This window comes from Schistocerca piceifrons, chromosome 9 (genome assembly GCF_021461385.2).
Source record: "Schistocerca piceifrons isolate TAMUIC-IGC-003096 chromosome 9, iqSchPice1.1, whole genome shotgun sequence".
In the NCBI taxonomy this organism is placed as follows: Eukaryota; Metazoa; Arthropoda; class Insecta; order Orthoptera; family Acrididae; genus Schistocerca; species Schistocerca piceifrons.
In genome coordinates, this window is record NC_060146.1 from 129,981,118 (window position 1) to 129,995,614 (window position 14,497).

At 41.5% G+C, this 14,497-nt stretch overlaps 1 protein-coding gene across 1 annotated transcript in view; it reads right to left on the minus strand.

The window, feature by feature from the left end:
* Positions 1 to 14,497, minus strand: part of LOC124716933 (WD repeat-containing protein 36) — a 110,737-nt gene that overhangs the window by 47,722 nt on the left and 48,518 nt on the right. Inside the window, exons 5-7 of the mRNA XM_047243511.1 lie at positions 9,253 to 9,477; positions 7,284 to 7,496; positions 3,449 to 3,639 (exon numbers count right to left, since the gene is read on the minus strand). Of these exons, the coding sequence (XP_047099467.1) occupies positions 3,449 to 3,639; positions 7,284 to 7,496; positions 9,253 to 9,477 (629 nt within the window). The remainder of the gene's footprint in view (positions 1 to 3,448; positions 3,640 to 7,283; positions 7,497 to 9,252; positions 9,478 to 14,497) is intronic.

Sequence of the window (14,497 nt, forward strand, 5' to 3'; positions counted from 1 at the left end):
ACAGAAGACCATAGAGAGCAACGAAGGACCACCTGTACAAAATTGCCTGCACATAACAAGACTGATTGTGAAAGTACGTGGACAATGGGGTGGTTATTGATGCAGCAAGATGTTGGCTCTGACACTCACCAGTAGAGTGGTATCACGAGAGCACACAGACCCTCGCAATAAGGTGGCGTAAGGGCATCACATTCAATGGAGATTATGCTGAAAACTAGTGTTTTTTTAGTTAAAAGATTGGGGAATAAAATGGTTTAGCGGAATCCTGAGTAAAACCAACCTGCTTTCAGACAAAAATGTGTTGCATTACTTTTTTGAATGCCCCTCGTAATTATGTAGTCTTCCTATTTTGACAATATTATGAAACGGATTGACTGCTATTCGCCACACGTAAGAGATGAGGAGATGTTGAGTCGCAACAGGTAAAATAGACAGACAACTATAAATTTGAGGTTTTGGCCAAAGGCCTCCTCCTAAAGTACTCCTCTCGCATACACGTAAGGGGGGGCGGGGGGGGGGGGGGGGGGGTTGTTGCGCATGCACTCACTATCTTCTCTAGCAATTTATTCCTTTAATAATACTGTCATTATTCCATCCTGGATTTTCCATTTTTCCATTGTTTGAGTCTTCCTATGTTACTGTCCATGCACAATAAGTATAATTTCATTATTTGCCACCCTTGCTGCTGTTGCAATCTTAATGGCCTACAGTGTATGTCCAATATTTTTAATTATACCTGAGCTCACGTTTATTGCATCCTGCTGCCGAAATTCATCTGTCTTTATAGTGCATACTGATATGTGTGTGTGTGGGTGGCAGGGGTGTTAGGAGACAGATAAAACACTTAAAAAACAAAGATGCATCCACATGAGGAGATGAGCCTTGCAGCTTTTGTTCTTAAAGTGCACCCACGGTATGCAGCAAAGAGAGTTTACAAGTTCATAGGGAAAACAGATGTGTTACTGTGAATGAAATTGCAACAAAATTTGCAATAGGGAGCAGTGCAGTGTAGCAAATGATTCAAAGCTTGGGTTATCAAAATATTTGTACCCATTGGACCCCACACACACAAAGACTACGAAGTTCTGAGTATAGTCATCACCTAACGCCTTCTTCAGAACTTTAAAAGCGCAGATGAATTTTTCTTGTTAACTGTGACAGGTGATGAAATCTGGTTTGATCACTATGAACCCTAGATAAATTGCCAGATTGGCACAATCTGGATTTCCCATTAAGATAGAAAGCAAGAACAGTGTGATTGGCTGAGAGAGTCATGGGCAAACAATTGCATTCTGGTTGATTTTTTTGAACCTAAACAGATCATAGATCCTGTCTGCTACTTCCAGACACTTACGAAGTTCTGTCGTGCATTACAAATAAGTGCCTTTGGAAGAAGATTTTTCTGCAGTGTGATAATGTATCGACTCACTCTGGTTGCCACTGTGCTGACAATTGGGACTTTTGGGTGGAAAAGTTTTCCACATACTAGTTAAAGTCCCCACTTGTCATTCTTCAACTACCATCTTTTCAATTACTGTATTTACTCGAATCTAGGCTGCACTCGAATCTAAGCCGCACCTGAAAAATGAGACTCGAAATAAAGGAAAACAAAAAATTTCCCGAATCTAAGCCGCACCTGAAATTGGAGACTCTACATTCAAAGGGAGGGAAAATTTTAGGCTGCACCTCCAAATCGAAACAAAGTTGGTCCATTGTAATATGAGACACAATTTAGGTCGAATGAATGACGATACAGCTACAGTAGTTTGGTTCAAGTCGTAATCTTAGCAGTTAAGCTTCACCAGGTAGCCATTGCTATGTGTCTGGCGCTCCGTCTGTATTTATATGGGTAACCTTCCTTTTTCACTTGCTTCGTCTGGTTTGAATCTATTGCTTATTTTGCTTTGATCTGATAAGTGCCATTCTCTTTGTTATAGGTGCTTACGTCACTGCATTGCATTACTGTACTGTGTTGCATTGCATTACTGTACTGTGTCATGCATTGTTTGTCGCATTCTGATAGTGCGTGTTTACGCCCTGTCGCCGCTGGCGGCATGGCTTGCTTTTGTGCGCGCTACCCCACTTACAATTAAAAAAAAAGAGAGAGGAATCATCTCATTAGCGAAACAATGGCAAGAGACTACTACTTGTTGTTACTTACACTGCTGCTTTCTTTGATAAACAACAAGAACCAAATAATAGACTGCGTTGATAGAACATGTTCTGAACGAGAGTTAGGCGAAAATTTTTCTCCGTTTGAAAATCTTTGCAGCCACTTCTTCAGTACATCAAATTCTGCACAGAAATTAGAGTCATCTTAGATTTAAAAATCTAGTCAGTTGTCGTGCTTCATTTCTGACTGTATCACTATTAGGCATAAGAATAATACGAATATAAACATGACACGATACGTATATTCTTCCGCGTTTGCTGTTGTCTCACTCTAAGTTTCGTAGTTTATTAGGCAGACAGTATTTAAATGAGATAGCAGCACACACGTAAGAATACATGGCAAAATGTTTATATTCGTATTATTGTTATGGTGAAGAGAATACTGCATGTGATTCACATTTCATCAGATTCCTATTAGCAACCATCTCTTCTCACAGATAGGAAAAAATTCAGAACATAGAGTTGGCCATATTGACAAACATCCCAAACAGTCTTGCCAGTCGGATTTTTGTAGTACATTGAAATTCTGCTACATTCGAAGATGAACAATACGGAATTTGTATTTACTTCGTTGGATAATGTATGAAAATGCAGTGGTCGAAACTCGGGGTGGAGAAAAAAAAGCTCTTCTTCCACCTTTTTTTAAAAATTTATTTACTGACGCAGAGGTATTTGCGCCAGTATTTATCTTTGTGCCTACAAAGCATGTCTGTGTAGCGCTACATATATTCGACGACAGAAGTTAGTTGTGGCGGCACCTACCAACATTTTTCAGAACTTCTGCTTGCTTTGCACTAGATTCTAAGCCGCAGGCAGTTTTCTGGATTACAAAAGCCAGAAAAAAAGTGCGGCTTAGATTCGAATAAATACGGTATGTGAAACAATAGTTGTGATACCAACACTGAGAGATCCATTAAGTGGCACATTGATGTTTACTGGGAGCTGGAATGGATGTCTACCACAAGGGATTTTACAGATTTAAAGACCTGTGAGGAAAATGTGTGCAAAAAAAGAGACTATATTGAAAAGTAACAGGAAAGTCTTTAAACTAAGATAATGCGCTAGGGATGTCTAAATAATAAAAATTAATATTTATAACAATGGGTTGCTCACAACTAGTACTGACATTACAACCCAGCACATTGTCATAAAAATATTTATGGTTGCTTCATATCTGCTCCTCACAGGTTTCAGTAGACATAAAAACAGCCACTTCATTTATACATATTTATGGTGGGAATAGTATCTATTGAAGACAAGAAGCATTCTGACAAACCTTTCATGCATTAGCTTGTGGTCTCCCATTCTCAGTTTGTCATACGACCAGGTAGTGACAAAGGGCACTCCGAGGTGCACAGCTGCAATTCCGTCCCACTCCTTTTCACGCGTGGTTTCAGACGCAAAACTAGTGATGGGGGGCATAATCAGTGGATCTTCAGCAATGCCTCCTTTCCGTTTTTTAGATGCCTGCAATATTAATCAGTATTCTGATACAAATGAATAATATAAAACTACTTTACGTTTCTAAGACATAATTAAAATACTAGCTAGTTTTTAATTTCACTGCATATTCATATAGTTAGACTGTAATATTCACATTTCTTTTTAAAACAATATGTGTAAACATTAAATTTAATTAATGTTTATTGTTTAACTTAGGAAAGGACTTGTTTAATCTGCAATGTGCCTTTGCTTCTACTTTCACACAATTTAACTAACTAAAAATGGTGTTTACATCATTCTTTTTGAAAGTTCAAACCAGTTTGAAGCTTTAGCCACCTAAAATTTTTAAAACGAATTTCCTTTATGTTTGTGAAACTATAAGGAGACAAAATGGCTGGTCAGTAATTAAATTCAGTGGGTGAAGTTCCAGTAGCATGTGGTGGTACACCACATAACGTGAAAAAATAATATTGAAGAATTTCACAAATTTAACAAAACTGACGTCTTAACAAAATAAATATTATCGCAGAAAATTCACAAAGGCTATGTAATCAACTAGTATGATCTACAATTGTTATTGTTATCTCTGTTCCTTAGAAAAAAGATCGCACACTTCCCTTTCGTTTCTTGGTAGTGTAAGAAGCCATTTTGTGACGAGGCATGAAAACCTGTAAGTTTCACGTAATATTTAGACTAAATATAATCAAATATTACTTAAAATTGTCACTATTGAATCATATTTAAGTAAAGTGACTTCAGTAAATTTTTTTGATCTCCACTTAACGGAAATTGCGAGAATCTCCTCAGCATTATAATTTCACAAAAGTAAAACAAATAATTAATTAAGCAGTGGTATATCTGGTATACTGTGTGTTGGTGGTGTCTCTTAATATGAAAACAGTGTGTCGGGCAAACTAACTGCGAGAAGTACCACAACTGAGCCACTGACGTAAATAATTTTCCAGTTGTGAAGCAGGCAGAATAATACTAACTCTAACTTCACGTAACAAATAAAAGCCAAAATACATAATGTAAAAAGAACCACTACAAGCACTGGTAAGACAAACTTAACAGCAATTAAAAAAACTATTCCTCACTTTTGGTACTGTTAGAGTCTTCCTCAGTGAGAGGAGAGGGGAAGGTTAGGGAGGAAGGGCAGGGCACTTGATCCCCAGGATGAAAGGATATAACGGGGATGAGGGGAGACAAATATGAAGGGGGGGAAGGAGAGAGAGAGAAGGGGGGGAGAGAGAGAGAGAGAGAGAGAGAGAGAGAGAGAGAGAGAGAGAGAGAGAGAGAGAGAGAGAGAGAGAGCACATTCATAACCACTGCACCAGCTTCAGTATGGAGACTGTAGGACAGAGCGATAAGGCAAAATGTTGTTGTTGTGGTCTTCAGTCCTGAGGCTGGTTTGATGCAGCTCTCCATGCTACTCTATCCTGTGCAAGCTTTTTCATCTCCCAGTACCTACTGCAACCTACATCCTTCTGAATCTGTTTAGTGTATTCATCTCTTGGTCTCCCTCTACGATTTTTACCCTCCACGCTGCCCTCCAGTACTAAATTGGTGATCCCTTGATGCCTCAGAACATGTCCTACCAACTGATCCCTTCTTCTAGTCAAGTTGTGCCACAAACTTCTCTTCTCCCCAATCCTATTCAATACCTCCTCATTAGTTATATGATCTGAGAACTTGACATTGTAAGAAGTGGTCATCTTTCTCCAATGTTTCTCTTCTCGGGCCTGTTCCTGGTCTCCTTGCAAAGCTTCCAATTTCCCTCTACCTTTGTATGGTTCTAGAAATCGTGAAGGTGTAGTCCTCAACACTTCTGCAGTGCAATGCATGGTGCGGCCATTTTCCACCAAAACAACAGCTTTTGTAACTTGTTCACACCTATACAGCATACTTATTTCAGAAAGCTGATTACAACAATCACAGGAAGAGCCTACAAACACAGGTGACTGAAAGGGGAACAATTCAGGGTACAACAATAAGCACTACAAGAGAGGGAAAATATTATTCGCTCACATTCAGTGATGAGGAAACAACAATTCAGGCTAGAGTAATAAACAATCAACACTCAATTATTGGCTTGCAAAGCAATACCAAAAACATACCCCATCTCAGAAAAATGGTTGAAGTGCTTCACTTTGATTAAATAGATAATTACAGAATGATTACACATCATTTATTGAGTGTTGCGTTTTTTTGTGCCAGTCAGTGTACACACAATTTTTCATCATTGTGAATCTCTCATTTTATAAAATATTAATGTACAGATTCAAGGCATTCCTTAAAGCGAAACAAGGCACATGAAGTAGATGACAGTACCTCAGAATTATCTTAGGAAGCCTCAGCCGTCACAAAACTATTGCACCTAGCATGCAAGATATAAGAGACGATAAACAGCCTCAGCAAAATCCCAGCAGTAATTTGTACCCATTCAGAAGCTTAATCATGAGAGTTGTCAGAGTTATCTTTATGAGGCAGCCAAATGAAAACTGAATACATGCGACAGTGGCATCAGGGAATGGTACCATCCACAAGTAATCACCACATGCATTAAGATATTTATCCCACTAGGAGATGAGTTTTGTAGAACACAGCTCACCATTGATAGATCCACAACTGTACCCTCTCTTACACTTCCTTATCCGACTCAAACCAACATCCACGCACGTCTTTCCTTCGGTCACCAAAAGGGTGAAAACCACATGGTGAAGGATCTAGGCTGCAGTGTTTCCCAACAAAATTGTTGGAGTGCAGCCTTTATCTGATTCGCAGTATGGTGGCAGGCATTATTGTGCAACAAGTGAATTCTGTCTGACAGCATTTCAACAGCCCAAGGGCTGATGGAAAAGTCAACAGTGGAAACTTCCCACATCTCTCCCACCAAAGAAATCCAAAGATCACACAAGTTCTGGTAAGGTCATGATGTCATCCTTCTTTGACTGCATGGTCTCTCTGCTAATGAGTTCCTTAAGAGTGGGAACACAATCAATGCTCAGCGCTACGAAGACACTTTGCAGAAACTGTGCTGCACCATAAAGTCAGAACGCCCAGGAATGCAATTTGATAGTGATACACTGCAACATCCTCCATACAGCCCGACTCTTTCGCCATCTGATTTTCACATCTTTGGTGACCTGAAGGAAGACACCCGTGGACATCAGTTTCAGTCGGACAAGGGATTGCAAGAGTGGATGAGGTTGTGAACCTGTCAGCAGCCGACCACGTTCTACAAAACAGGACCTGATTGTTGTCTCCTAGAAGGACAAACGTCTTAATGCATGTGGTGATTACTTTTGAATGGAACCATTCCATCACCCCATTGTGGCAGTTATTTCGTTTTCTTTTGACTGCTGCTCTTAGTATGATCCATTCCTTCACATCAGTGAACCACTTACTTATTATATCTTGAAAGTCATTGAGCATCTTCAAAACTAAGCCAGATTTCGAAAGTCAAATGTTTTGTTGCACAAGAATACTGAAGATTAGATGGGTACATCACATTACTAATGAGCAGTTACCAAACTGAATCAGGGAGAGAGGGAATTTATGGTTTAATTTGACTAAACAAGGGATTGGTGACACATCCTAAGACATAAAGAAGTTCAGTCTTCAGACTGATGACCAAGAGCAAACCTCAAATATAAGTGAACATTCACCTTACGATTATACGATGCTCGGCCGAGACTCTTGTTAAATGTCTCATTGATTGTAGAAAAGATTCGTAACGTCGAATCGCTTCCTGCTGTGACCAAGTTACGTGAGTCAACAGTTCCATGGAAACGAACACAGTTTGGAGTCCCCGAATGACCCTCACGCATGCGCAACAATCTCGGAGGCTCTCCAGAATCACCATCAGACATCAGCCACACCTGTGAAATGAAAAAATGGAAAATTTGCACGTGAAATTACTGTGTTAGACAAATATGTACATTCCTGCAATGGCTCTCAATTAAAGTTACTTGAATGGAAGTAGAGGAAAGCAAAAATGACAAAGTCATTATACTTTTTGGGCACTCAAAATGATGAAATATCATATGAGCTTACAAATTAACAATGTTGTGTATCAACTGTGTGAAGTGAATGCCCTCTGATGAGTTCACAGCACAATCAGCTGTATGTACCATTACTTGAGGAAGGGGAAGTACCCAAAAAGTAAAAGGAATTTTGTGTGTTGTATTACAAGGTGCAACCAGAAAGTAAGTTCGAATGACTGATAAAGAGAACGAAAACATCACTAAGAAATATTTATTGGAATATTTACATAGATTCACTGGCTACTTCTCTACATAGTCACCACCATTGCTGCAGCATTTATTGTAATGATGCATCATCAAATGTATACTCATGTCACAGGAACCCGTCACCAATGTCTGGAGCCACAAAGTCACTTCAGTCTGCTTCTTAGCATCATTGGGGAAACATTTTCCTACCAGAAAGAGATGAAAGTCACTTGGGGGCGAGGAGCAAGGTACTCATAGAAATACGGACGGAGTGCCTGACACATAGCAATGGCTACCTGGTAAAGCTTAACTGCTAAGCTTATGACTCGAACCAAACTACTGTAGCTGTATCTTCATCCATTCGACCTAAATTGTGTCTCGTGTTACAATGGACCAACTTTGTTTCGATATGGAGGTGTGATCTAAAACTTTTCTTTCCCTTGAATTACGAGTCTCAAATTTCAGGTGCGGCTTAGATTCTAGAAATATTTTTTCTTTGATTTCGAGTCTCATTTATCATGTGCAGCTTAGATTTCAGTGCGGCTCAGATTCGAGTAAATACGGTTGTTACAAAAGAGTAGTAGCACAGCACAGTCATCAGATTTGCAATTACACAACAACATTATCAACAGATAAAGTAGGTGTGTGTGTGTGTGTGTGTGTGTGTGTGTGTGTGTGTGTGTGTGTGTGTGTGTGTGTGTGTGCGCGCGCGTGTGTGTAAAAGAGAGAGAGAGAGAGAGAGAGAGAGAGAGAGAATGCATGTGCTTGTAGTTGGGATTGGGCACGCACACGCGTGCATGCATGTGCGTTGGTGTCAGCAAATACAGTGGTGTGCACTTACGGCAGTGACCCCTTGGAGTGATGAGAAATACCAAGGTGCAGTTAAATAACAGTGTACCACATGATGTTTCGACCAACTCTGCTGCTACTGTGTGTATTGTGCGCTTTGGTGCGGGCGTAGAGCATTTGGTGTTGATTTTCATATCATATTATATATGCTGAAGGTAGGGCAGTCTAGTATTGACTATGGGTGGCATAAAGCAAATGCAATAAGTATTACATTAAGAAGAGTCAGCGATAGTTTTTCGAGCCTATAAATTTTTCCAGGGAGTTTCAGAAGCAGAAACATTGACACAATGTGTCACTCACTGTGCACTGATAGTTACCACTGCAGGTGATGCCTGGAGCATTTGGCTCGAAATAGAACCAAAGGGTACACTGGCAATGTTGAGAAATGTCTCCACCTCTCTCCATGTAGAACACATCACACAGCCACCTTCTTACTTGCACAACATCACAGTCAACTGATCAGCCACCCATTACAGACTCTTTCCATTTTACAGGCACCCGCAGTGAGTTCTCACACACCCGTGAACTCGCGGGCTGTGGTCGGCCGCAGCCTCACCTTGAGCGAGTTGTCCACAGAGTTGGTGACGAGCACGGGCTCCCCCGGCAGGCAGCTCATGCCAACCACCGCGCCCGCGTGCCCACTCGTCAGCTGACCGCAGGCACGTCGCTTGTCCAGGTCCCACAGCACCACGTGGCCCGAGGGCGCCGCACTCAGCATCAGTGGACGCGCCGCCGGGCTCGAGTCGGTGCGGAAGGCCACTGCCGTGACGGGCCCCCAGTCCTTTGTGCAGAGGAAAAAAAATAGTCACTGTAGCGAGACAAATCTCTCTGGGCACTTTTCTCAAAATTTAATACAATAAATTAATTTCCATGCTTGTTTACGTATTTCTGTGTTAAATTTGTGAAATCTGTATTACTCAAGAAAGGAAAACTTAGACTAAACATTTGTAGGAACTACCTTGACCATGTGACTAGGTACAGCCATGTTCCAGGTGAAAGTAATGTATGGTTCCACCCCTCCCCGCCCACCCCCACCCCCAACCCCCTCAGAGATGAGTTCTGGAGAGTGTCACACTTTCTAGCTTTCTTTCTGTTCGCCACCCCCCTCCCCCCCTCCCCTCCCTCCAAGTATAACTTTATGGCACTCAAAGTTTAAACATTCAACAAATGCTTAGGATTTTAATAATAATAACAGTAAAATATACACTCTCCACTCACATTAATGTGACCACCAGTCAAAAGCCTCTACAATGACCTTTTGCAGTATGAAAGCCATGAGACGTGCAGGAAGAGATTCAGTGAGATTCTGGAGGCTATTAACAGGGCCATAGAGCCATGTCAACTCCAGTGCCGTGGCCAATTGCACTAGGTTTCTCAGTTGAGGATCCTCGGCACCAACAGCCCGATCGAGGTGGTCCCACAGATTCTTTCTTTCTTTTTTCTTTTTTTCCCCTAATGGTCCAAACTGCTTAGGTAATCGGTCCCTTGACTTACACACTACTTAAACTAACTTATGCTGAGAACAACACACACACACACACACACACACACACACACACACACACACCCATGCCCGTGGGAGGACTCAAACCTCCAGCGAGAGGGGCCACGCAGTTCATGACACGACGCCTCAAACCGCGCGGCCCCACAGATTCTTGACTGGGTTTACATCCAGGTGGTTTGGTGGCCAGGGGAATAGGATTAACTCATCGCAGTGCTCTTCAAACCACGCACGTGCAATGTGAGCTGTGTGATGTGTTGCACTGTCCATCTGGTAGGTGCCATTGTGCCGAGGAAAATCAAACTGCATGTAGCGGTGGACGTGGTCTCGAGGACAGATGCATACTTGCGTTGATCCACTGTACCTTCCACAATGACAAGATTATGCAGGGAATGCCACGAACACATTCCCCAGAACATTACACTCCCTACTCCAGTCTGGACTCTTCTAATGATTGTTGCAGGATGTTTGCTTTCAGGCATTTCACACCATACATACCTGTCCAATGGGTGACACTGTTGTTCTGCAAGATACAACAGATCAACACAAGTATGCACCTGTCCTGGGGACCACGTCCACCCCTAAGCGCAGTTTGTTTCTGCACAGCACCATGGCATCTATTACCAGGCTAACGCGGTGTCACACAGCTCACAATGTATGTGTGTAGTTTGAAGAGCATCAGGATGAGTTTACCATACTCCCCTGGCCACCATACTCACTGGATTTAAATCCAATCAATTGGGGTGTTAGCAACACGGATCCTCAACCTGGCCACCAAACTCCCTGATTTCAAACCCAACTGATCGGGCTCTTCGCAGCATGTATCCTCAACTGAAAAACCTAGTGCCACCGACCATGGCATCGGATTCAGTATGACTCCACATCACTGTTGGTGCCTTCCAGAACCTCACTGACACTCTTCCTGCATGCCTCACAATGGTTCGCACTGCTTAAGGTGGTTATTCAGGCTTTTGACAGGTGGTCACATTAATGTGACTGGACAGACAGTATATAATGTCACAATTTATGTAATAGGAAATGAAACTGTGGACTCATAATTAACAGCATTAGATTAGCTCTATAACTGCAACCAAATGTCTCCAGACTATGGCTACCTGACTGTGTAAATAAGAACGCTGTTTCTTCTATTTGGTTCCACAACCATTTGGGGAACTAAGTATTTTTCCCTTTCTGTCTTGCTTCAAACAACTTTTCGTGGTCTGCTGGTTCTATCCGTAGACTTACTGTGTCAGATCAGTTGTTGGCAGGAGATATGGTCACCTGACTGAATGTTTTCTATTACCGGTTGAGCTGCAAGCACACCCATGTAGTCTAGATCATTGTCAAGTCACTGAAAAGTATCCAGTATTAAATATAGCTTCTAAATTTCTAGAATTCCCAACCATTTTTAGTGTAAACATCCACACTACTTTGTTTTACAAAAATCAGCTGAGAAACTCTGAAATTGTTCTATGTAAAAATATAAACACGTATAGTAAAAGTAAAATGTTCCTTGGAGGAGGGGAGAGGGGGGTGGTTCATATCCCCTCCCCTTCCTCCTTTCTTGGATCCACACCTACCTCACAGCCCAACCATTACTACTTCTCTTTACAGCAGGTTTGGCCAAGGCATGCAGAACTCCACCATGTGCACAATGTGCTGCACCCATGTGGTCTTCGCTTTGCTCAGTCCTTACCAGAAGTATTCGGTAGCAGTGCGGTGCAACACTTTTCAGTTGTCATGACTTTCTTCAGTTTGACAAAACTGTGGTGTCAATGATGTTTATCACTTGCTATTTTTTTTTGGTATACAGGAAGTTCACAGGTCCAGCAGCTGTTTGCACAAAAACATGGATTCTAGCCATCAAACCTTTATAAACGAGTAGGAATGACAGAAGAGAAGGATGAGAATTCGCAATATCTATCTTGCAGTTGAATAATCAACGATTGCTGCAGATTTACCATGGAACAACATTACAACACCATGCAGAAAGAATATAAAGATTTAGCTGACGACGAAAGAACCAAAAATTACAATGATCGACAGACAATTTGTATGAGATTCATTGTTCTATGCATCTTGATGCACTTTGTGCTAAATCTGCAGCACGGACAATGGTATGGTGTATGTAATGAAACTGACAGTACAAATAGTGCATTTTTTGAAGTCACATGCATTATTATACTGTCAGCTGCAACAGGTTTCAATGCATTGACTGGAGCATGTGGAGACTTAACATATTTCTGCAAAATACAGTGCATCCGCAAAGTTACGGTGCATTTACGAATGCTCATTGTTGCTAACAGAAACAAAATAGAAGGTTGAATCTTGCTTTACACAGGGCACTATCACAAAGAATTTCTGTACTATGATGTTCACAGGTGTGCACACATAGATGATGACACAACACAATGAACCATGTGGCAATAGCAGATCAGGGCATCTCAGAAAAGATGTGGATGGTACAAAGGAAAGTTCAGTGTGTTCTATGGCTTGCTAAATTCTAATTGTCATGTGTGCAATGAACAACAACCACATACAAATAACATCAATTGGTGGGATAAGCAGTTAAAGGATGCCGGTAGTTTCTTGGACAAAACCCTATCTCGTAGGTCTTCGATAAGAGGGGGGCTGTAGAAGCTATACAGGATAGCTAACTGAGGAGTCCTCAACAATTGGCGTGCAATTGAGAATTAGGCCTGAAACAGACTACAGTTCATAAAGTTTTAAGGGAACACCTCCAATTTTTGAGTTACAAATTGCAGTTATTGAACACTATCAAACTGATTGATAGACCCAAACAACCCGAGTTTGTTACAGATACGCTCATCGAGATCGACTGTGATAGACGATTTATGAAGGAGGTCGTGTTTAGTGACGAGGCAAAATTCCACGTCTGTGGTCACGTCAATAGTTGTAATGTCAGAATAAGGGCTCCTGAAAATCCTCGTGACTACATAGAGTACAAACGCAGCATCCCTAAGGTGAAAGTGTGACGTGCCCTGATGCACAATTTAGTTATAGCCTCATTTTTCTTTGTAGAATAGACTGAGACATCAAACAACTACCTCAATATGTTGCAATTGTATGTGGTACGCAGAGCCACAATTTCCAGAAGGTGTCCTCTTCAACACAACTGCACTCCTCAACACTACACTGCAGTATCATGTACTGATAGCACCTCACAGCATTTCAGGGTCAATAATGGAATGGCAAGTTTCCATTCGATGCCAATAGCGGTCGCGCGGGATATGGCGGACCCACTGAGCCACGCCTTCAGTGGCTCTGGACTATGAGCACCTTCTGGCCCAGCAATACATAATGGCTGGCAGCAGCTGCTCAGCCAACTTGCACTCGGGGCCCCATCGGTACGATACCGTCGTCTGTGCTCGGTAAAGCGAGCCTCATCCTAGTTGCTATTGTACCAGCTGGATTCTAAGTCTTGCTGCACTATCTGTAATGAGTCTCCATACGCTTGGAAAAATATAAGTTATACAAACCTTCTGTTCATTGTATTAACTTGTTCACTAATCGTTTCTGATTGCAGACAGCTTTCCTACGATGACAGTTGCCGAACCACTCTGTAGTCCACGAAGTCGTACATAACATGTATCAATGATATTCTCAAGTTTTTGAATAAAACTTTCCCCAGTGGTGGATAGGATTGGGAGGTCTTAGGTCATGACCACCAGAATTCCCAGACCTTACACCATTAGACTTTTCCTTTTGGGGCTACGTGAAGCAACGTGTGTACAGTGAACATATCAACCGCATTAATCATCATTTAAAAGAGAATGAGAGACACATTCACACTGTTACAACAGGTGTATGTGGGGGGGACTAGACTACCATTTAGATGTGTGCAGCACAACAAATGGAAGCCACATCAAACTGCACTGAACTGACATGCATGCTTGGAGAGTTTCTCTTTCATTTTCATCATGTTTCACACTTCTATCTTGTTTCATCGCTTTTCTGTGCCCAATTAAAACTGCACCATGACATTACAGATGCAGTGTATGTAATGTAAGTCAAGGTGGATCAGTGAACATTTTTTTCATTTAAAACCCACTACTGCTGAATTTATGAAGGAAAAAGGAAAGCAGGAACGAAAATCAGAACATACAGAACAGACTGCAAACCAGGCATTCTAAGCAGACTTGAATGCACACTGCCCACAGTACAACACTGCAAGGAGAAACAAATTATTTCTGATTTGATGGGGATCTATTTAAAGAGAAAATTGTGTTGCGGAAAAGACAAATTCACTATCTATTTTCCTAAGCTCACTGACACTAAA